The sequence below is a fragment of the Heliconius melpomene genome, unplaced genomic scaffold (genome assembly GCF_056956725.1).
Source record: "Heliconius melpomene rosina isolate 202511_hmr_F unplaced genomic scaffold, ASM5695672v1 ptg000031l, whole genome shotgun sequence".
Lineage (NCBI taxonomy): Eukaryota > Metazoa > Arthropoda > Insecta > Lepidoptera > Nymphalidae > Heliconius > Heliconius melpomene.
Genome location: NW_028181865.1, coordinates 301,980 through 326,248, shown reverse-complemented (window position 1 = coordinate 326,248; position 24,269 = coordinate 301,980). Strand labels below are relative to the sequence as shown.

General features: G+C 35.2%; 4 protein-coding genes and 1 pseudogene across 4 annotated transcripts; 2 read left to right on the top strand and 3 right to left on the bottom strand.

The window, feature by feature from the left end:
- Nucleotides 1-4,423: 4,423 nt before the first annotated feature.
- LOC146526493 (uncharacterized) lies at nucleotides 4,424-5,608 on the bottom strand. Its single transcript, XM_085207060.1, has one exon. The coding sequence runs from the start codon at nucleotides 5,374-5,376 to the stop codon at nucleotides 4,618-4,620; it is 759 nt and encodes a 252-aa protein (XP_085063186.1). The 5' UTR covers nucleotides 5,377-5,608; the 3' UTR covers nucleotides 4,424-4,617.
- A 2,166-nt stretch (nucleotides 5,609-7,774) lies between these two features.
- Nucleotides 7,775-8,753, bottom strand: LOC146526492 (uncharacterized). The gene is made up of 2 exons (XM_085207078.1): nucleotides 8,177-8,753; nucleotides 7,775-8,072 (listed from the first exon to the last, which is right to left on the bottom strand). Exons 1-2 carry the CDS (start codon nucleotides 8,398-8,400, stop codon nucleotides 7,775-7,777), a joined length of 522 nt encoding a protein of 173 aa, XP_085063204.1. The 5' UTR covers nucleotides 8,401-8,753.
- Nucleotides 8,754-11,439: 2,686 nt separating this feature from the next.
- Nucleotides 11,440-14,496, top strand: LOC146526491 (uncharacterized). The gene is made up of 3 exons (XM_085207077.1): nucleotides 11,440-12,550; nucleotides 13,436-14,084; nucleotides 14,433-14,496. The coding sequence occupies exons 1-3, from the start codon at nucleotides 11,440-11,442 to the stop codon at nucleotides 14,494-14,496; spliced, it is 1,824 nt and encodes a 607-aa protein (XP_085063203.1).
- A 79-nt stretch (nucleotides 14,497-14,575) lies between these two features.
- LOC146526490 (uncharacterized) lies at nucleotides 14,576-18,187 on the top strand (annotated as a pseudogene).
- A 734-nt stretch (nucleotides 18,188-18,921) lies between these two features.
- On the bottom strand, nucleotides 18,922-22,342 carry LOC146526489 (uncharacterized). The gene is made up of 3 exons (XM_085207076.1): nucleotides 22,200-22,342; nucleotides 20,615-21,506; nucleotides 18,922-19,029 (listed from the first exon to the last, which is right to left on the bottom strand). Exons 1-3 carry the CDS (start codon nucleotides 22,340-22,342, stop codon nucleotides 18,922-18,924), a joined length of 1,143 nt encoding a protein of 380 aa, XP_085063202.1.
- Between the last annotated feature and the right edge of the window lie 1,927 nt (nucleotides 22,343-24,269).

Below are 24,269 nucleotides of genomic sequence, written 5' to 3'. Positions count from 1 at the left end.
AAACATTTGGTATATCAGACTATCAGTATCAGTATATAACAATTTTATGTTGGTAAATTTATTTTTCATGTACTGATAGTGAAAGTCATACATTAAAGTCTTGGATATCTCTAATATGCTAAAACCTAAATATATGGGCTTATTATAAAACAATTTAGTTTTGCGAAGTTGGACTGCGACCAAATTTTCAGAAAAAATGGAAAGACTGTGGAATTCGGGGCTAGCAATGAGACTCTCAACACCTTTGATTTTTCCATGATTTTCCCAATGTGTTAATAATTTCACGTTTACTCTTTTTTCGATATTTTCCATTGTCTTTCCAAATACAGAATTATTCATCAGCTTATAAAAATCTTTTTCAAAGTCGGATGTTGCTAAAGTTCGTAATTGAGTGTTTAATTCAATATATTTTTTTAACCAAGGTTTTTGCTTGAATTTTAATACTCTATGAACTTTTTGTACTCGCAAACCATATTTCTCACATTGCAAAAGGTTTCTATAATGTATAACATATTTTTTTTTGTTATATAAATTAGTAACTAATTTAGATTCTTTCGAATTACCCACACAAATATTTTCTGGACACAATGGAAAGTCGGAATGAGCATCATGTAAGCTATCGGGGTATTCTAGATCTACTTCTAAAATATATCCAATATCAGAGGTGATTGGTACATTATAATTTACATAAGGATCTTCCCATTCAAAATTAGACAAAGGCAAGTATTGAGACATAGCCCACCCATATAAATTGTTTGCATCAAGATAAATTAAATATGAAATAAGATCAAATCAAATCAAATCAAAAACACTTTATTGCACAAAGAAGATTTAAATTACACAATTAAATTTGTAATTTAGATACAGTGCATAGGCGGCCTTATCACTGTAAGTGATTTCTTACAGGCAACCCTTTTTTTAACAAAAACTAATAGTATGATACAATTGGTGGCGGTTAACTTTGCATAAAGATATTTTGTACTTTATTATATCAAACATATAAACATACGCTATTCATATATAAATACATACATACATAAATACATACATACATTCATAAATACATACATATATACATAAATACACACATAGATACCATATATACATTCATATAGAGATACAATACTTACATATACATATGCACAAAACAGATACATAGATTATAACGATAGGTAGTACTCCTTTAGCCGGCGCTTAAAGATACCAACTGATGTCGACTGCCTGATACACCTGGGTAACTCGTTCCATAATTTCGCCGTTTTTACGGTAAATGATTCACTGTAGCACTTGGTGCGACATAGTGGAACCTCCAATACGTTGTCATATCTTGAACGGAGATTGAAAGACTGAGAGTGGGAGCCCAGGAAAGTGAATCTTTGTTTGAGGTATGAAGGAGTTAAAGGAAGATACAAGATAGAGTATAAAAGGATAAGTGCATGATAATTGCGTCGATGCTTGATGGTCAACCATTTAAGTTGAACTCGATGTTGAGTAATATGGTCATACTTCCGCAATCCAAAAATGAACCTAATTATTACATTTTGAAGACGTTCGAGCTTGTTTAGCAATTGCTGTGACAAATCTAGGTAACAGGAATCTGCGTAATCCAGAATGGGAAAGAGAATGGATTGAGCTAAAGATATTTTGGTTTTAAGCGGCAATAAATTTTTCCATCTCTTTACCCTCCCAATAGCAGCAAAAGCTTTTCGACTTAACTCTGCTATTTGAGGAACCCATGTCAAAGAACTATCCATCCTGATACCCAGATTCCTCACGCAAGTACCAAACTCCATCTTGCAATCATCAAGCATTACGGAAGGAAGGAGGGAGTAGTCAATTTTGGAGAGTTGCTTTGAGTTACCGAGGATGCACAGCTGAGACTTGGTAGGATTTATCGACAGACCAAATGATTTGCTCCAGGTACTAATAATGCTTAAGTTAAAATTGATATGCCGTATAGCATCAGCAATATCATCAACTGCCGTGGTCGTATAAATCTGCAAGTCATCAGCGTAAAGGTGAAAGGACAATGTCAGCAGTGGAGTTAAGAAGTTTATAAATATAGAAAAAAGTAACGGAGAAAGTACACCACCCTGAGGTACCCCAGCACTGAGTCGATTGTATGAGGACTGTTTGTCATTAGCACGAATGCATTGTTCACGATCGACGAGGTAAGAATAAAACCATTCAATAGCGTTTTGCGATATATTAATAGATTTAAGTAAAGCTAAAAATATATCGACATCAATTGTGTTAAAGGCATTAGAGAAATCTAATAAGACTAATATGGTAATATTTTGCTTGTCTATTCCGCTTCTTATATCATCGCATACTTTGTTAAGTGCTGTAACAGTGCTGTGTCCCGGCCGGTAACCAGATTGGAAAGATGATAATATATTGTTTTTCACTAGGTACAGTGAGAGTTGGTGATGTACAATTCTCTCGAGAACTTTGGATAGAAAAGGAAGAATAGAAATATATTATTATATATATATATTTCTATTTTCTATAGTGTGTGAAAGATGTAGGATTGGTAATTTTAGGTATAGGGATAACATAAGCAAATCTCCAAGAGCTAGGGAAGGAATTGGTAGTAAGGGAACAGTTAAAAATATGACAAAGTACAGGAAGCACAACATTCAATGTCATAAGAATCATTTTACGGCTCACCCCATCAGCGCCAATTGCGTCCGACTTTATGGCAAGAATATGCCGTCTAACATCCGTGACAGTAACTGAAGAGAAATTGAAAGGAGTAAAAGACGGGAAAGGTTGTGAGGAAAGTGACAAGAGAGTACTGGATTTCATTCTCTGGCTTAAGAGGTTCACAGCAGTAAAATGCTTATTAAGTTGATCAAGATCCATTCTGTCGTTTATGAGTGTAGTTTTACGTTGTCGCCCAATACCCATAGAATCGAGAAACTTCCATACTTTAGCAGGACTATTATTAGTGACTGACTCGTGTATGTGTTTTCGTTGGGCATCCCTACAGACTTTGCAACATCGATTCCGTAGTTTTTTGTATTTGGAGCGGTTAGCATCCGTAGGACTTATTTTAAATTTGGTTTTTGCTCTATTCCTTTTCGACATAAGAATTTTAATATCATCCGTAAGCCAGGGAGCTGGTAAATGTTTTAGCTTGACAGGTCGTAAAGGAGCATGTACATCGAAAAGGTCAATTAGCAATGAGTTAAATATACTAACTTTATCGTCAGTTGTCGGTGCGTTTAGAACAGTATCCCAAGGTAGCCGGTTCAGATCCTGCAAAAAACTATCGTTGTTGAAGTTCTTGAAAGTTCTACGCATCACAACTGTTGGTTTTTGTTTTGGCGGGCGAATTTTATATGAGAGGTATATAAGATCGTGGTATGAAAAAGCTTTTGCTCCCAGTTGTCCATGCGTTAGAACTCTGTCAGTAGACGATACTATTATTAAATCCAGTAAAGAAGGAGGGCAGTGTGGAAAAAAGTGAGTAGGATTGGAAGGAAGTATATCTAAATTGACACTTTTTATGATATTTGACAACTGCTTTGTACGCCAATCATTTTTTAGCAGACAGGTGTTGAAATCGCCCATTATTATAACGTGATCCGCATCTGGTACGTGATTTTCCAGTAATTCTTCAAATGTCTCGAAGTAATTAATTTGAGATGAGGGGCTATAAAATACTCCGAGTAGCAGTTTGAAGGTCCCGAAAAGTACTTGGATAAATAAATGTTCAGATGTTCTTGAGTACGGTGATGGCGACTTGTCCAGTATACTAAAAGGAATATGACTGCGCATATAAATAGCAACACCTCCACCACCCTTTTCAGTTCTGTCGTTGCGTATTAAGTGAAACCCTGGCAATGCAAACGATGTCGATGGTAAACATGGTTTTAAAAACGTTTCCGAAACCAGGATCGCATGGATATTCGTTGCTTCAAATGAACTGAGTAAATCGGGATAGTGGGCAGGTATGCTCTGTGCATTTATATGTACGACATTAAAATTTTTCCCAAGGTTTTCAAAAGTCGTATTTAATGCTGAATTAAGTGGCAAGGAATGGATACTCTGGAAACTATCATCTGAACTACATTGAGAAAAAACGTCGTCATGTGAGTCATCACATTCAGAATTATGTCCAATATACATGGCAGCAGTATATATAATAGCAAATAATAATAAAAATTATCAAACAAATTACTAATATATAAATAAACTTATTGTAATTGAAGTAATGTTCAAATAATAATATATATAAATAAAAAGATATGTTAAAATAAATGTATATATAATAGATAATAATAAATACAACCAATATAAAAATATCTATGAATATTAAAATAAATGTATATCTAATACTATAAAAACCTTTATGCATCGCTTCCCGCCAGCATAACATCCCATGTTAATTGAAGTATTAGAAAATTACATGAAAAGTTTAAACTAGTTTGCATGACAAGAATACAAATATAAGTAAAATACAAAGAGATTAAGCATAAGTTACAATAAAATTAAACAATAAACTAAAATAAGCTATTATATTATATAAATAAAACAATTTTATATGAGAAACTTGATTAACTAAATAAAAGATATTTTGCAATTAAACTTATTAATAAATGACTAATAAAGTTACTTTTTAATTTGTCTCTTTGTACGTGAGACTAAAGTTGTTTTATTTATTTTGGAGTCAGTAGCCGTCATTGTCCCTGGTGAAATGTGTGGTGGCCTAATCTCAGAGACACTAGAGATCTTTTTTAGCTCAACTATGGAAGTGAAAGTGTGGCGCTTCCCATCTGAGCTTATAACATTTATAACACCATCTTTTGTCCAACACTTAGATATCCCAAATTGTTGTCTAGCCGCTAGGAACGCTTCATGTCTGGGTTTTGTCAAGAATTCAGACAAAGTAATCCCCGTATTCTTAAGATTAGTTTTACTAAACCAAACTTTATTTCTGGAATTGAGATCTTTGAACTTAACAAGTATGGCTCGTGTCCTATTAGAAGAAGAAGTTCCCAACCGGTGGCATCTGCTCACATCATTAACAGACAGATCAGAGATTTTCAGATGTTCAGACAGTACCTGGATGACTGTAGCAGATGTATTTTCTTTCTTATCCTCCGCTACCCCATGAACTAAAAGAATCTTTCTTCTGCTGCGCATTTCAAACTGATCATATTGTTTGGACAACAGTTGTACTTGCATTTGGAGACCTTCAAGTGCAGACATTACAAATGACCGGAAAGCGTTAAATTGTGTTGCCAAGTGAGAAGTTGGACTTGTAGCTGGTATACTACTAGCACATGAATTTAAATTTTGTTGGAATTCAGTCATTTTGCTGTTAAATTGCTGTGTAAGTTCTTGAATTGAGTGCTTTATTGAGTCCATAATAATAATATTCTATAGAATTGAGTACTCACAGTTGGTCAGTCACCACAATCAATGTCACAATCACAGTAATGCTTATGTTATATATCTTGAAGAATGGATGTATTGCTGACAGGTTATTTAGCTTCTAATTCATTATTTTACTTGTAATAAACATGTATTTATAACTTTTACTAAAATATTAAATAGAGAGCTCACAAAAAGACGTTTAACTTTTTTTGCGTCTACCGCCGAAAAAAAACCGATCCGCCGATCATTACTATCAAAAGTTTTCATGTGTGGATTATTTGCTTTTGCATAGCGATTACTGCATTGCGATATGCCTCCTCTAATACTGGATTTGACAAAAGCAATTTTGTCAAAATCTGTCAATAATTCTAGTTCAACTTTGGTATATTTTAACATAGCATCCCAACTTAACCCTGGAGCGGTATAGTAATAAGCAGGATCTAAATCGTAAGTCTTCATGCAAACATTTCTAAAATTTTCGAAAATATCACATAAAAGTATTACATCAGTTTTTAAGTAAAGATTAGAATAGTCAGCCATACTCTGACAGTGGAAATGAGACCATACTTTTTGAGCATGTTTATAATCATCAACTGAAATGCTTTCACCAGTCAATGTACTAGCGAAACACTCAATTGACGGCAAAGATGATAATTCTAATGATTTAAACGAAGTCATATGTTCATATGGATAAACACCTTTCCGCTTTAACAACTGAAAGTCTTTATCAGAGGGATATTGTTTTCTCGTTTCGCGGAACTCATCGTCATTAAGATTCTTAGTTAGTGAATCTAAACTACTCGATAAAAATTTGAAAGAGTCAATAAACCTCAAACCAACCTTTTTACCATTTACATTCAGAATTTTTGAGAAAGAAATATACTTTTCTTTATTTTGTGGAATGATTTGTACTTCACCTTCGGCAAAATTTAATGCATGTACAATAAAATGAGCATCGTAATTGCTCAGATTATGTAATATTATAGGAATAAATGAGGTGCTATGAATTTTTTTGCTACAATTCTCATGGCATACACCTATAAAAGTACCTAAATGCCAGTCGTGATCAATATATCGTTCATCCTTTAATTCACTCTCACATATGTAACATATAGAAGCTTCTTGTATTGTTTTGTTGTCTATTTCTGATAGAGGAAGAGGATATTTTTGAAAAGAATTAGCTCTACAAATAATTTCTATATATTTACGTAAACTTGTCAAAAATACGTTAGCACAGTTTTCGCCGGTATAAGTAACATACTTAGAAAGCTTATTATCATATGAACATTTGACATAATAACCAAAGCTGTACACATCATGTCTTTGAACGTCGGTAGTGAAAGATTTAAAAGGATCATTGGAACATGAATCGATTGGATTGAGAAAAGATGCAAAATCTGCGTAAATCACAAAGGGTACTCTCTTTTTCTTTTCATAACCTTCGAATTTTATCTTATCACTTGGTACATTTTCACCACGCCAGTTTTTTTTACTTATATCTTTATTTGGAAGATCGGTTCTGACATGTGTGCAATCATTCAATCTATGTCTATCGAGAGCTTTCTGACTGTTAAAATAAATAAGGCAGCCGTCACAAATGTAAATGGCATTATTTCGTGATGTAACCTGATGACTCACTAAACGAGATAATTTTTTTATATAGCAATAATGCCCATTACTTCCACTCGTTATGTAAAGTAAATTAATATGAATAGGTTTGAGACACTTTGTAAAATATAATGGACCAACCAGAGAGTTAGACTTACTCAAAGCATTGTATTCCAGTCCATAAACGTTAACACTCAAATTATTCAACTTTTCGATTTTATGATGTCTGTTAACTTCACAGGAAAAGGAACACCATCAAAATTTAACTTATTTTCATATTTTGAATATGAAGTGACTCGATCTGAACTTTTATTTGCTGGGTACAATGCTGAGAGTAAAGCCCACTTAAAGCACTGAACGTCGCTATTTTTTACATTTATTACTGCCTTTTTGTTTCGTATGTCGTGAGGCAAATCAATGTATGAAGATCCGCGAAGTGGATTAAATTTATTCACATTCATATCCAAACTAAATATTTTCTGAATAGACCAACCGCTGTCTTTCTTTTCAAACTCAGTTATTTTGTTTGCAAATATTTCATTTAAAGAATCGAGAAATTCATTTAGATTAACAGATTCGTTAATGATGACATTCGGAGTTTGAAAATCAAAAATATTTGTCAATTCTCTACATTGTTGAATAAAATTAGCTTGGAGTATAAAATTAACTTTGAAGGTTTTCAAAGCTACTATACTCTCACTAACTAAAGTAAAAAGAGTATCTTTGATGGAATTTAAAAACAAATTAAAATCCAAAAGCTCATCACTAACGGAGAGTGGAGTTATTCTGTAAGTATAAACACGTTTTCCAAATGCTTTTTTTCGATTAATGTTACATTAGGAAAACTATGATGAATGCGTAATGCATTATTTTTATGAATATTACTTCGGTAATGATTTGCTAAATATCTCCTTTTAACAAGTATTTTGCATACCTCACAGTTGATCATGTCAGTGTTTAATGGTTGAACTGATGGTTCTGAATCCCTCGAAGTTGAAGGTTCGCTTGGACGTCTCATTTTCACAACTTTTTTATTGTTATCTTGAGCTACGCGTTTCAAGCCTCTGCCAACTTGTAAGCTGGTTAACAAAGAAAAAATAAGTTTTAAATTCAACATCTCATAAATTTAAACAGGAAAAAAAAAGAAATAAATAAAAAAACATTAATAATCATTATTACTTACTGCTTCTCCACACTTTCACTTATGTTGAACAAAGCTTCATCAAATTGTGAATCAAAAGTCTTTGACTCAATACTGGTGAATTTATCGTTGAAAGCTTCCATAGCACATTCTGCTGATTCCACAATCTCGCAAATTTCTTCCAATTCCTTGTCAGTCCAGCAATTACTTTCAATCTCCTGTTCTTTAGTAAATAACACACTAGTAACATGATCATAGTTCGACATGTGCTTAGCACTTACTAGACAACACTCGCACAATAGTTCTTAACAAGAAGACACTGAACAACTTAGTGATGAATCCAAAAAAGATACACAGTCGTTTTATACTAACTTGCACAATGTAGCGGAACAAACCTATTAAAATACCGGAAGTGATAACGATAATATTCAAACTGTATGCTTATCACTTATGACTAATAAAGAAACAATGGCGTTAGTAATAGCAAATCTGTTACAAGTTTGAGCATGTCTAAAATTCCACAATAACAACTAAAAAATAAATCGAAAATATATATATTAAATGAGAAGTTTTTAATAAACAAAAGATTTTTATTCTTAGGTTAGGTTAGGTTGAACATTTCTTTTGGAGTCCTCTGCTACGCCGATGACACGCTGGTCTTGGCGCAGCAGAGGACTTATCGCGAGGCTGCGGTGCTCGCGACGGCCGGAGTGGCCGACGTCGTCGGCCGAATTAGAAGGTTGGGCTTGGAGGTTGCCCTGAACAAGTCCGAGGCGTTATACTTCCATGCTCCTCGAAAGGGCCCACCGGCAGATGCCCACATCGTCGTCGGTGGCGTCCGAATCGACGTCAAGAGGAGTATGAAGTACCTCGGACTTGTTCTAGACGGTCGGTGGAGTTTCCGGGGCCACTTTACATCCTTGGCCCCGAAACTGTTGAAGACAGCGGCGGCATTGGCGCGCCTTTTGCCCAACGTCGATGGGCCGAGCGCCTCTAGCCGTCGGCTGTACACCGGAGTGGTCCGATCGATGGCGCTCTATGGTGCTCCCGTATGGGCGGACGCCCTGGATCGGCACAACATCACTCTGCTGCGACGTGCGCAGAGGGTGATGGCCATCCGGGCGATACGGGGGTACCGGACCATCTCCGGTGAGGTGGCGTGCGTGCTGGCTGGAGTCATGCCGTGGGATCTGGATGCTCTATCTCTGGCGTCGGTCTATTGCCGGCGTCGAGGCCTAGTGTCCGGGGAACCGGCAAGTCAGGCACGCACGGAGGAGGCGCGGGAAACCGCGGTAAGAATGTGGGAATCCCGGCTGGCGACAACATCTGCCGGCCGGTTGACGATCGAGGCGGTTCGTCCAGTTTTCCGAAAGTGGTTAGCGCGGCGTCACGGCGTCCTAACCTTCCGCACCACACAGGTGCTCACGGGGCATGGTTGCTTCGGGGGTTACCTGTGTCGGATCGCTGGGAGGGAGCCCGACGCTCGCTGCCACCACTGCGACGACTGCCTCGACGAGACGGCCCAGCACACGTTGGAGGTGTGCACAGCCTGGGCGTCTCAACGTCATCGGGGACGACCTTTCCCTGCCGGCCGTGGTCAAGGCCATGGCCGGCAGCGAGACGTCGTGGGACGCGGTTTCGTCCTTCTGCGAGGCAGTGGTGCTCGAGAAGGAGTCGGCGGAACGGGCGAGGGAGGCTTTTGCCGAAGTCGCCATCCGCCGTAAGAGACCGGGTCGCCGGAGGGCGGCACACGACCGCCGCCTTCCGCCCTAATGTGCCAGAGGGCGGTCAGCTTGGGGAAGCTGGCCGCCTACCAACCTGGCCCGAGTAGGCGCGCGCAGGTCGCTCCCGCGCGCTACTCCGAGCAGGCCGTCGAGGGTGCCCACACACCCTTGACTCCGCGACGTGCCTAGCAGGCTCCCGCCGCCGCAATTCGTGGACGATTCCAGTCCCCGCGTCTCGCGGCCAGTGGCGGTCGAGGAGGAGCACCGTGAGGTTTTAGTCGGTATGCGGACGGCCTACATCTGCCGAGTCCGCGAGTCCCACATAACCCGCTCGAGTCCCCACTCGGGCCGGTATCCGTAAAAGGATTTCCTCACGTTAAAAAAAAAGGTTGAACATTTCTTTACATTTTTATACTCTCATTTCGATTTCTTATTGTTAGATTTCATAAAAATATATATATTAAATGAGAAGTTTAAATAAACAAAATATTGTTATCGGCGCACCATTATTTGAAACATTATATAAAATACAATGGAAGTACTTAGACTAAATAAATTCACAAAGATTGTAATAAGAAAATCATTTGTAGAAAGCGATTTAATATCGCGGATTCTAGCACACAGTCCTGTATCGCGGTTTCTGGCGCTTTGATTAAAATGAGAGAAATTGCAGGATTTCGGTAGGTTAGGTTAGACATTTTATTAGATTAAAATGATAGAAATTGCATATTAAATGAGAAGTTTTTAATAAACAAATTAGGTTAGGTTCGACATTTTTATTAGATGAAAATGATAGAAATTGCATTAATATCGCGGGTTCTAGCACACAGTCCTGTATCGCGGTTTCTGGCGCTTTGATTAAAATGAGAGAAATTGCAGGATTTCGGTAGGTTAGGTTAGACATTTTATTAGATTAAAATGGTAGAAATTGCATATTAAATGAGAAGTTTTTAATAAACAAATTAGGTTAGGTTCGACATTTTTATTAGATTAAAATGATAGAAATTGCAGGATTTCGGTAGGTTAGGTTAGGTTAGACATTTTTATTAAATTAAAATGATAGAAATTGCATATTAAATGAGAAGTTTTTAATAAACAAATTGTTAGGCAACATAGCGACAAAGAGACGGGCACTGTGGTGTCGTTGGGTGATAAGTAATGCAAGAAAGAGACAGCAACACCGCACTGTGACGTAGGTTCGTTGTTAGCAATTCGGGGAAGCGAGCGATAAGGCCGGGCCCGAGCTTGATGAGGGTGACTGATAAGAGACGCGTCTAGTGGCATTTAATTAATCGAAATTCTATCTTTGGAACGGTTAGAGCTACAGCTCTGGGACCCGGCGCAATCGATTCAAATGGGGGGCTAAACCTTTTTTTTTTTTTTTTTTTTTTTTAGTATCGACGCATCAACAAGTCGACGCGCGGGGTCTGGCACACTCCCGTGTTCTAGCGCATTTGTTGGTTCTGGCGCGTGCGCCAGAACCAACAAATCCCAACTACTCACGCCTCAACTCAAACAAATACATCATTAACAACACTTCAATTAGAACATGAACAAAATCCGGAACAAAGTCCTTATAAGATGCAACTAAATATCAATAAATTAACTAATGATTTGGAAACTGCTCTTATTCAATATACAGGAATAGATCCCACAGCCCGTCCTAAATTGCCTCAACTAAAAGAAAATAAGAGGCTATACGAGTACTTAGATATATTTAATAAACAAATTCTTAAACAATTTTACTTCATAGATTCTGATTTAAACCATATTCATACTTTAATTTACTGTAGTGCATTAGTAATAGCCGAACATTCTGGATATAATATTCGTCACTTGCAATCAAATTTACCAACTACAAACCGTAAACCTCAAAAACCTGCATGGCAAATTAGACTTGAATTAGATATAAAAAAATTAAGAGCCGATTTAGGAAGAGTGACACAGTATATAAATGGTAATAGATCTTCAAAATTAGTTAAAAAAGTCCAAGATATTTTTAAAAGATTATCAGTACATTCTATACACGAAAGCAAAAACAGTAGACCTGAAGAATTCCTTGATACGCTTAAGCAAAAATTAAGTTTAAAATCTCAGCGATTAGCAAGGTACAATAAAGCATTACGGAGAAAAATAGATAATGTTTTATTTCATAATAATGAGAAAGTATTTTATAGGAACTTAAACGAAAAACAAGATGCGGTTAATAGTGAAATACCTGAAAAAGAAGCACTCACAAACTACTGGACAGATTTATGGAAGAAGAAGGAAAGCCATAACGAGGAGGCCGAATGGTTGAGTGATGTGGAAAATAGATGGAAAGATGTAAGCGATATGGAATTTGTACAGTTTACCAGAGAAGATATTGAAAAAGTAGTCAGGCATGTTAAAAACTGGAAAGCAGCAGGAATAGACGGTATTCACAACTTTTGGTACAAAAAGTTCTACGTTCTTCATGATATATTAGCTAATATAATTACGGATATTGTCAATAATAAGCAAGTGCTACCAAAATTTGTTACAAAAGGAATTACTTATATGCTTCCTAAAAATAGTGATACAATAAACCCTTCCCAATATCGACCTATCACGTGCTTACCAACTATTTATAAACTTATTACAGCTTGCATAACACAAAAAATTAATAAACATTTAATTGAAAATAGTATACTTGCAGAGGAACAAAAAGGATGTAGGCAAAACCATAAAGGATGTAAAGAACAGTTAATAATAGATTCAATAGTTTTAAAACATGCTAATACAAATAAAAAAAATCTTCACATATCATATATAGATTATAAAAAGGCATTTGATAGTGTCCCTCATTCTTGGTTACTTAAAATACTTAAAATATATAAGATAAATCCATCTATTGTAATTTTTTTACAAAATGCCATGGCGGAATGGAGAACTACGCTGCATTTATCAGTCGGAAATAACAAAGTTATGACTGACGAAATTTATATTGAAAATGGTATTTTTCAGGGAGATTCTCTTAGCCCGTTATGGTTTTGCCTCGCCTTAAATCCCCTATCTCATCTTCTGAACGCTATGTCATCATGCGGATATAAATTAAATAATGATACTGCTATCACACATTTGATGTATATGGATGATATTAAAATTTTTGCAAAGACTAAGAAAGGTCTTCAAACTCTCCTCAAAATGACTACTCAATTTAGTCAGGATATAAATATGTCTTTTGGGGTAGATAAATGTAAAATAATTCATATTAATAGAGGCAAAATCGACAGTAAAGTTAATAACGAAGAAAATATTTCATTTAATTTAATGGAGTCAGGTGATACATATAAATACCTAGGAGTACATCAATCTAATAGTATAAATCATATTCAAATAAAAAAACAGTTAAATATGGAATTCAGTAAACGATTAAATGCAATATGTAAAAGGCAACTTCATTCAAAAAATCTTTTTAAGGCAATAAACACTTACGCTATCCCAGTTTTAACATACACCTTTGGAGTAATAAAATGGACTAAAACTGACATCAAACGGCTTCAGATAAAAACAAGAACAACTTTAACTAAATATAATTATTTACATCCAAAACCAGCAATAGAGAGAACCAATATTAAAAGAATAAAAGGCGGTAGAGGACTAATAAATCTGGAAGTGTTATGGGAAGGACAGGTCAAGAACCTTAGAGATTTCTTTTACACAAAATCAGAAAGCACTTTACATTCTGCAATAATAGATTTAGATGATAATTTCACTCCACTTAATTTAAAAAATAGATCAATTTCATTCAAACCACTTCAAGACCATGTAGAACAACAATTCAATAATTGGCGTAAAAAAGAACTGCATGGTCGACACCTTCATGACTTGGAACAGGTGCATATTGACTCGGAGGCTTCGAACAAATGGCTAAAATTAGGTTCTTTGTTCCCAGAAACCGAAGGTTTTATGATCGCCATCCAAGATCAAATCATAGCAACAAAAAATTATAGAAAATTCATTGTCAGGGATCGTAATATACAAAATGATAAATGTAGAAAATGTCATAGACAACCGGAAACTATTCAGCATATAACTAGCGCTTGTTCTTCCTTAGCACAGACAGATTATACTCATAGACACAATCAAGTTGTACAAATTGTGCATCAAAAGTTGGCAATAATAAATAAGTTAATACAAGATAAGCCCCACCCATACTATCAATACGTACCAAAACCTGTGTTGGAGAGCCCCAATTGCAAGATGTACTATGATAGAGCAATTCTAACTGACAAAACAATACACTACAATAGACCTGATATAACATTTATAGACAAAATAAATAAACAAACATATTTGATAGATATCACAATTCCGAATACCCATAATCTGCAAAAATCTATAACAGAAAAAATTAATAAATACACCGAATTAAAAGAAGAAGTTACAAGAATATGGAAAATGAACAAAGTATATATTGTACCATTGGTGCTTTCCAGCACAGGAGTTATACCAAAAAGTCTTTTACATTATTTAGAGCAGATAAAATTACCTATAAACATATACATAACTATGCAAAAAGCCGCAATCCTTAATACTTGTCGCATTGTCAGGAAGTTTTTACAGGAGGACATTACTTCCCAACCAATTCCAGGAAATGGACCACACTTGGCTTGAAGCTCGTGGGGTTCATATTAACCGAAATTATATTTCGAGAAAAATATATATAAAATAATAATAACAAGCCCCCCAAAATCCTACCTTACGTCCTAGCTGAACACCTTGCTAACGTGGGGGGCGGTAACGTGTACTTACGAAACTTACACGGCTAACAAGGTAAAGGTTACCCATAAAAATGGAGACACGGTTACAAAAGAAACTGACAGGGGCCGCTTCCCGAGGGTGATCGTCGGGGCACACCTGGAGCTGACGCTGGGTGTTTCAGCATGCGAACCGTCGGCGGTCTGGAGTTGAACAGGCGGGCTCCCACCGACAAATATACTACAGCCGAACACACATCCCAACCTAATAGTCCAATAGAACCATATAGTCCAAGTAGTGAATCTTACACACCTTCTATACCATCATCACCTTCTTCAAACCATACAGTTGAACACGTACTAACTTTGAGTGTTGCGCAGGAGGCAAACGCCTTTTTGCCTGCGTCCACCAAAGCTGGAAAGCCAAGAGTACGCATGAGATGGAGTTCTGAAGTCAACATGTTTATTATGCGTACCTACTACCGAATCACAAAGTTAGAAACAGATTTTTCCACATATAAACAACGCCTACACGAACTATTCTGTCAAAAATATTCTTACATTACCGTTTCCGAGCAAAGAGTATCTGATCAAAGGAGAACTATAGTTAGAAATAGGTTGGTACCTCAGGACTTACTAAATCAAATAAAAGGAGAAGTAAAACGTGAAATAGAATTAGAAGAAATAGAAATGGATAATATAACTAGAAATCAAAATCAAAGTCATTTAGTTTTATCAAACATAACAACTGCTGTATCCCAAGTTGGCGAACAATCACAAAATTATTTTAATACCCAAACAACACAAACTTCTACGCAAACAGAATCCTTAAATTGTTTAATAGAAAATGAAATAGAAACACTAATAGTACCTACTAATTACACGGACGAATTTATTACAAATTTAAGAGAAAAATTATCAACCACACTGAATCTTTTTTCTGGACTTGATCCATCAATTCGACCAAATTTGCCAAAATTAAAATATACTCGTAAACTTACTGAACTAATACAAATATTTAATTTTAAAATATTAGGTAACTATAATTCCAATGACATTTAATTAATAGACATACATGCATTGATATATTGTACAGCTTTAGTAATAGGAGAAGAGTTAGGTTATAAAATCATACAAAGAACAAATACGGGACAAAGAAAAAAATACAAAAATAAACCATCATGGCAAATAAGATTAGAAAAGAGTATAGAAAAACTTAGAGTAGATATTGGACGTCTCACACAATATATCAATAACAATAGATCCAAAAAAGTAGTTAAGACAGTCATGAAAATTTTCCGTCATACAACGTTACATACTAAGCATGAAAATGATAACCAAAAATTAGAAGAATTTCTAGATACATTAAAACAAAAATTAGCTCTGAAATCACACAGATTAAAAAGATACAAAAAGGCACAGAAAAGAAAAGACGACAATATCTTATTTACAACAAGAGAAAAAACATTTTACAGACAACTTTCAAAACCACATCATCAATCGCAAGATATAAATAAAATGAGCATCCCTACAGAAGAACAGTTAACTACGTATTGGTCAGACATATGGGAACAAGAATTAAAACACAACGAAACTGCTAAATGGATTTTAGACGAAACAGATAAATATAAAATAATAGATACAATGAATTTTAGCGAAATAACCGAAACCGAAATTTTAAAAATTACTGTCAAACTACACAATTGGAAGTCACCCGGTGCTGATAAAGTACATAACTTTTGGTATAAGAAGTTAACCATATTTCATAGAGCATTAGCAAAAAATTTTACAGATATTATTTTAAATAAGCAGAATATACCCAATTTTATGGCAATCGGAATTACATACATGATACCAAAAAACAAATTTTCGTCAGAACCTTCACAATATAGGCCCATAACATGTTTACCCACAATTTACAAGATCCTCACTTCAGTTATAACATCTAGAATCACGACACATATAGAAAAGTACAATGTAATAGCAGAGGAGCAAAAAGGGTGTAGGCGAGGCCATATGGGATGCAAGGAACAACTCATTATAGATTCTACCATCCACAAACATGCTACAACAAAAAATAGAAATTTACATTGCACATATATTGATTACAAAAAAGCTTTTGACAGCATACCTCACTCTTGGTTAATACAAATATTAAAAATATATAAAATAAGCCCATTTATCATAGAATTTCTGAACATTATTATGTTTCAATGGAAAACAACCTTGCAGCTTAATTACAATAGTACTACGGTGACTACCAGACATATTCAAATTAAAAGAGGAATCTTTCAAGGGGATTCCTTGAGTCCCTTATGGTTTTGCCTTGCCCTAAATCCGTTATCTAATCTACTACAAAATAGTCGTTTGGGATACAGCTTCAGTTCACGCACACAGAATTCTCTAATATCACACCTTATTTATATGGACGACTTAAAACTATACGCCAAAAAAGATAAGGACATGAAAACGCTAATAGATATAACTACAGAATTTAGCAACGACATTCAAATGCAATTTGGCCTAGATAAGTGTAAAACTCTTCATATAACTAAAGGCAAAATCCAAAAAGGTAATTATTCTATAAATGATCATAACACTATTACAGCTCTTCAAATACCTAGGATATAATCAACTAAAAGGTTTAGATCATACAATTATAAAACATGTTTTAATTACAGAATTTAAAAAAAGAATATATGCTATTTGCAAAACACAATTATCCGGGAAAAATCTCGTTAAAGCGATAAATACCTATGCTATCCCAATATTAACTTACTCCTTTGGTGTTATTAAATGGTCCAAAACAGACATAGAATAGTTAATTTATAGAACTAATTGTGAATGATTTTAACTATTATGTAATATTAAGTAATCTTATATTTTTGTTATATAATTATTATTATTTTTTTCTATAGTGTAAATTAATCATTGTTATTATTGATGAATGATGTGTTCTCCTATAATCAGTTGTACATAATAGTATTAGTATATCCTAAGAATGTATGTAATGTAAACCAATATGTACGACAGTTGGAGATCCGTATAAATAAATAAATAAATAAAAAATAAAATAAATAGAAAACTTAGAAAGACTTATACGTAGTACATTAACAAAACACAATTATCTTCACTGTAAATCTGCAATAGAAAGGCTTACCATAAAAAGACTGCATGGTGGAAGGGGTATTATTAACATTAATACTTTATGGCAAAATCAAATAAAATCGTTACAAAAGTTTTTTATTAATAAATCAAATAATAGTAAAATACATAAAACAATAATAGATAATGACCATAATTACACTCCACTAAATTTGAATCAAATAACTGATATACAAAATGATCAAAATATAAATCAACAAATGCAACAAATAGATAACTGGAAAAGAAAAGTGTTACACGGAAGACATCCTCATGATTTGGAACAAGCGCATATTGATTCAATAGGTTCAAATATGTTTCTTAAAGTTGGTAGTTTATTCCCCGAAACTGAAGGATTTATAATAGCCATTCAAGACCAAGTCATAAACACAAAAAATTACAAAAAATATATAATTAAGGATACCACAGTCACAAATGATAAATGCCGTAGATGTCACAGTCAGCCAGAGACCATTCAACATATCACGGGTGCTTGTTCCAATCTTACACATTCCGACTACACACATAGACACAACCAAATATGTAATATAATACATCAGCAACTTGCACACAAATGTAAATTTATTAAGAATATTGATACTCCTTACTATAAATATGCCCCTGAAACCATACTAGAAAATTCTACCCACAAATTATATTATGACCGGGCTGTTCTTACTGATAGTACAATACATTTTAACAGACCAGACATAATATTGCAAAATAAAAAACATAAAATAACTTACCTTATAGATATCGCCGTGCCTAATACCCACAATCTCCAAAAGACAATTGCGGAAAAAATAAATAAATACGAAGAATTAAAAGAAGAAATAGTAAGAATTTGGAAACAGAAAACAGTATATACAGTACCTATAGTTCTATCTACCACCGGAGTTATACCAAAACATCTTCACCATAGCCTAAATATGTTAAATTTAAAAAGTACAACTTATATTACATTACAGCGAGCAGCAATATTAAACACGTGTAGAATAGTAAGGAATTTTTTGCAAATAGATGAACAAAACACTAATATACCACATTAAATAAATTGTATCTACTTGGTGACAACCCGTAGATACAATAGAAACCAGTTTCGTACTGAGTAAATAAAACATATACAAATAATAATAATATTTTATTCAGATCAAACAATAACATTTTTTGAGAATTACAACACAATACACATACTTATTTAATTTAATTGTAATATTTGATTTTTCCTTATTATTTGTAGATCTGTCTGCCAATCGGCAAAGGCCTCCTCCAATCTTTTCCATTCAGTTCTCTCCAGACTAACCATCTGGTTACGACAATAAAATTTTTTAGTGCACTTTTTTTGGCCACAAGTGTATGTCATCAGAATTTTTTTTAAAAGTTCACTAATACCATCCCACTTTGTTTTTGTGCGTGAGGTCAAAGATAGGGGTTGACAACTTATGGCTCTCGAGCCGCATGTAACCTTTTAGCTCCATATGCAATTTTTTCAAAAAAAACATTTAAAACTGGTTCCGATTAAATATTAGAATAAGCCACCGAATTGTTTTCTCAACCACTTATACTCATTTTTTATCACTTCATCTGCTTAAAAAGCGTCACTGATCCGTTAGATGTATGATTTAAATTTACTTTTGATGAAAAACAAGCTGGCATTGTTACTTATACGATTTTATGTACAGTTTGTTATAACTAAAAGGCTTTGCGGCAAATTATCTTCGCAAAATATGTATGTGCTTATATTATTAGTAATAATAAATAATTTTATAAAGGTAGGTAGCATAATCACTACCATTTATCCTCTTAACAATATCGTGTATTGAAATAATTTTTCCCCTCCTTTTCTAAGAAAAATGAAAAAAATAAAGCATAAATAGCTGTTTAAACTTTTTATTGAAATATAAATAGAAATTTTCATATGTTTAATGAACATTTAATGCGCATTAAGTTCAAATATAATTGATTTTAATGAAATCGGTTTAATAGCAACTGATGCAGCCAAAAGCTTGACAGGAAAAAATAATGATGCAACGACGATTCTTTAGAGCAAAATAAATCATTAAATACTACTTTTTTACCGGATAATACACTAGGAAGCGCTTTTCATTGAAACATTTTCGGACGAAATAATTCGGATCATGAATTTTGTTATCAAGATTATTAACGACATCTTATCAAAAGCACTTAATTATTGTCAATTAAAAAATTTTGCAGCTAAATGAAACTCAATATTTCAACCATTTTCTTCTAATAAAGTGCAACGGTTTTAAAAGGTAAGGTGCTAAAACGCTTTACTTTGTGTCGAATGAAATTAACACATTTATAAATGAAAAAGGTTTTAATAACCTGAACTAGAGAACGATAAATAGCTGCAAGAAATTATTTTTTTTGCGGAAGATATGCAGTGTTGTAAATTACTTCGTTTTCGATTTTTAAAGAATCAGAAAAACCCCAATTTAATTTTTGATAGTTATATATGAGCTATCACATACTTTTCCCATATAGCCCGTCAATTGATTATATGCTTTAATTCCTTGCCAATAAGGTGACGTATTATAATAAACCACGAGTTTCCATTTGTCTTGAATTAATTTCATATTGTATAATGGGTTCAAATACAGTGAATTATAATTTTTTAAATATGTAATATTAAAATCGCAGGAAGTGGGACTTATAACATTCATAAATAAGATAAATGTAGTTGCTAGTGATAAAAATGATATGCGTTTCGCTGGCCTCTGTATGCTTTCCGTTAGATTTTCTTTAGATTGTTTACGCTCTTTGATGCTATTTGATGCTAGATTCGTCTCCGACTTAATCGGCAAGATTGATAACTTTGTAATTGGTCGCTTGATTAATCCTCTTGAAGTACGTAGAGTGACCACACGTACGTGATTATCCGTTCCAGGGAAAATTTCTACTACTCTCCCTAGGCTCCATTGTTGTGAAGGTAGATTGTCGTCATGGATTACGACAATATCTCCTACTTCAATATCTGGTTTAGCTTTTAACCATTTACTCTTTACTGATAGCTGAGAAAGATATGCCTGTTTCCATCTTTTCCATAAGTCTCGAAATATTTTAGTTGTTAATTGCCATCTCGTTCGGGCATCTTCTTCTGTATCTATTATGGACAAGCCTGGTCTTCCAGTTAAAAAATGAGCTGGTGTTAATATATCTAAATCGTCGATGCTTTCTGATAGCGCACAAAGTGGCCTTGAATTTAAGCACGCCTTCAGACGCGCCAAAAGAGTGGAGAATTCTTCAAAAGTTAATTTTTGTTCTCCTAGAAGAACTCTCCGCAAATGAAATTTTAAGCTACGTACTGCTCTTTCCCATAATCCGCCAGCGCTTGGCCATGCTGGTGCATTAAAATGCCATTCTATACCTAGTTCTTGTATATTTTTATGACATTCTTTACCGAAAATTTGCTGTATATTGTAATATTCTTCCCTTAATGCTCGATTTGCGCCAACAAAATTCGTACCGTTATCACTATACATATGTGCAGGTGCCCCGCGCCTTGCTGCCATTCGACGTAGGGCTGCTAAAAACGCAGAAGAGCTTAAATCCGACACTAGTTCTAAATTAACTGCTTTAGTAACCATGCACACAAATATGGCTATGTATCCTTTACAAGTTTTGATACCTCTTCCTTTATTCGCTTTGATATCGACGTATCCCGTATAATCCACTCCGGTATGATAAAATGGATGTGATGAGTTTACTCTTGCTGATGGAAGCTCCCCCATTAATTGATTGTTGGTAGTGGTATTACACTTTCTGCAGGTAACGCAATTTTGTATAAAATGTTTGGTTGCTCGATTTCCCCCGATAATCCAATATTTTTGTCGTAATACTGATAATGTAAGACGAGGTCCTCCATGAAATGTTAGTGTATGTGCTTGATTAATCAATAAGTCTGTTAAACGGCCTTTATGTGGGATTAATATGGGATATTTCATATCTGAGCTAATAGTAGCGTGACGTAGTCGCCCACCTACACGTAATAGCCCAAAATCATCGATAAATGGATTTAAATTTAGTAATTTACTACTTGATTGTAATGCTGTATGATTTTTTAAATTATTAATGTCACAAGTAAACTCTGTACGCTGAACATGTTTTATTATTAATTTACTTGCATATCTGAGTTCCTGTAATGTGAGATACTCGCCGCTCCATTGTTTTCGCTTGCCGTGGATAGCTCGAATGACCCATGCTAATATTCTTATAATTTTATTAAATGAACTAAATTTATTTAATAACTCCGCTATTATGTCGTATGGGTTCTGTATATTTTGTACAATATTTGCTTGGCATTTCTTCTCTTCTTGATTATTAAATAAAAAAAAAAAAAAAAAAAATGTTTATTGTTCGGACAACACATGATCCATATATGTTAGTAATAATACAATAAAACTTAATATATAGTGTTAGTACTTAATAACTAATAGTGACATTGTAATGTCACACATGTGCCGGATCAGCGGACAGTCCCCGCTGTCGGCGATAGCCTTCAGGACACTGTTGCGGCTGCCGCGCACTCGCCTTAAAAGAGAGCTAGCTTTCTTGCGGAGGATGGCCGGGAAACTGTCGACCCCTGCGTGCGCGAACATACTCGAGGCGCTACAGTACCGCGGCAGCACCAGCTAATAATATGACTAGGTCGAAAGCTTTCGACAGGTCACAGAAACAGGCATATACAGGTGTGTTTCTATCTGAGTAATACCTGACAGCATGCTTCAGACTCAGAATTGCACTTTCCGTGGATAACTGAGGTCTAAATCCAAATTGCAATTCGTGAATATGAAGATAACAGTCTAACTGAGCGCTAAGCACACTGTCGAGTATCTTAGCTATTATTGTTGCTAAAGAAATAGGCCTATAATTCGAACTGTTAGCCGAATCTCCTGTTTTATTTTTGACTATCGGTACCACAATCGTTCTCATCAACTTCGGAGGTAAGTATGAATGTACTATACACAAGTTAAAAAGAAGCGCTATCAACTCTGCAAGGCGAGGCCCCGCGTGCTGGAGGTGCTCGATGCTGAGACTATCGTGGCCAGGTGATTTGCCTCTAGTCATTCACTGTATAATTTTAGTAACCATTTTAGTATTTACAGAAGTGTTAATGTCTTTTAAATTAATCTCAGCATCAGGCACCCCAACTGACAATTTCTGCGAAGACTGTACAGTAAACTGATTCTTAAAAAGGTTCGCTATAATTTGGGGCTCACCTACGCCGTCTATGACCGCCGGCAACCCAGGTCTAGAACTTAATTTATTAGTGAATTTCCAGAATTTACTAAAATCACCCTTACTGTGATGAGAGGCAAGCGCATCCATCTTTATTTGTTCTTGATGATTTTGGCACCATTTCAGTCTACTTTTAAAGATTTTACGACTCTTTACCATATCATTGTACAGAGTACCACTATTGGGCTTGCCATACCAAACCCACATGAGAAACTTAGACCTGGCTTCCCTATGCGCATTATTTACATGTATATTCCAGCCTCTCAGCCTGTCTGGAGAACGAGCACTCGAGTTATCACCCTTAATGTCATAAGATACTGTAGCTGCTTTAGACAATATTGATATCAAAGTGTCATACAAATTATCAATAATACATCTATGACTTTTATTATGACAAAACTTTTCAAAACAGTTTTCACACTCACTTGGGAGAATAACATGTTTTAACTGATCGTTACAAGTATTAAAATAACAATCAATTTGCTCATCGTTTCTATATCCCCACTTAATTTTATTAATAACAATTTTGTTGACATTGACTTTTCCTAAAGTTAAATTTAAATTACAATTAATGGTAAGCGGAAGATGATCAGACCAATACATGTCATATATAATAGAAATGCTAGTGATACATTGCCATGCTGCCTCGGTAACCACACAGTGATCCAACCATCTCTTACTACCATGTGCATCACTAACAAACGTAAAAGACTGCGGTAAAGTTTGTAACTTGCGTATATCCGCACAAATCCATGACTGTTCTGAACAAAAGTTTTCTAACTCACCGTAAAACAACTCGCACGGGTGGGCATTATAATCACCCAGCATAAAAACTGACTCCATAGCACACTCGTCAATAATTGCACTAAGCGCACTAAGACAGTCCGTGAATTCCGCCAGATTTTCGCGACCATCCGTAGGCATATATACACTACACACAACAAACGGATTTGTTGCTAAGGGATATCTTAATAGCACATATGCGAGGGTTCGAACACTCCACCACCGACACACACGGAAAAACACTAGATCTCCACAGAAGCGCCACTCCTCCGAAAGGTCGTCCCGCGATAAGGCCAGCACTAGTGTCAATAGCTGATGTTCCCGTGCTGCCGAAATCTCCATCCACCGTCCCCAGGAAAGGCAGGTCATGGGGAAATAACCAAGTCTCCTGCAGGGCGACAATATCCGCACTCCGACATAACATTCTCACTCCGTCTATAGATCTTTTAATCGACTTACAATTGAATGTTACCATACGGGTGCAAGTTTCCCTGTTACTATTAT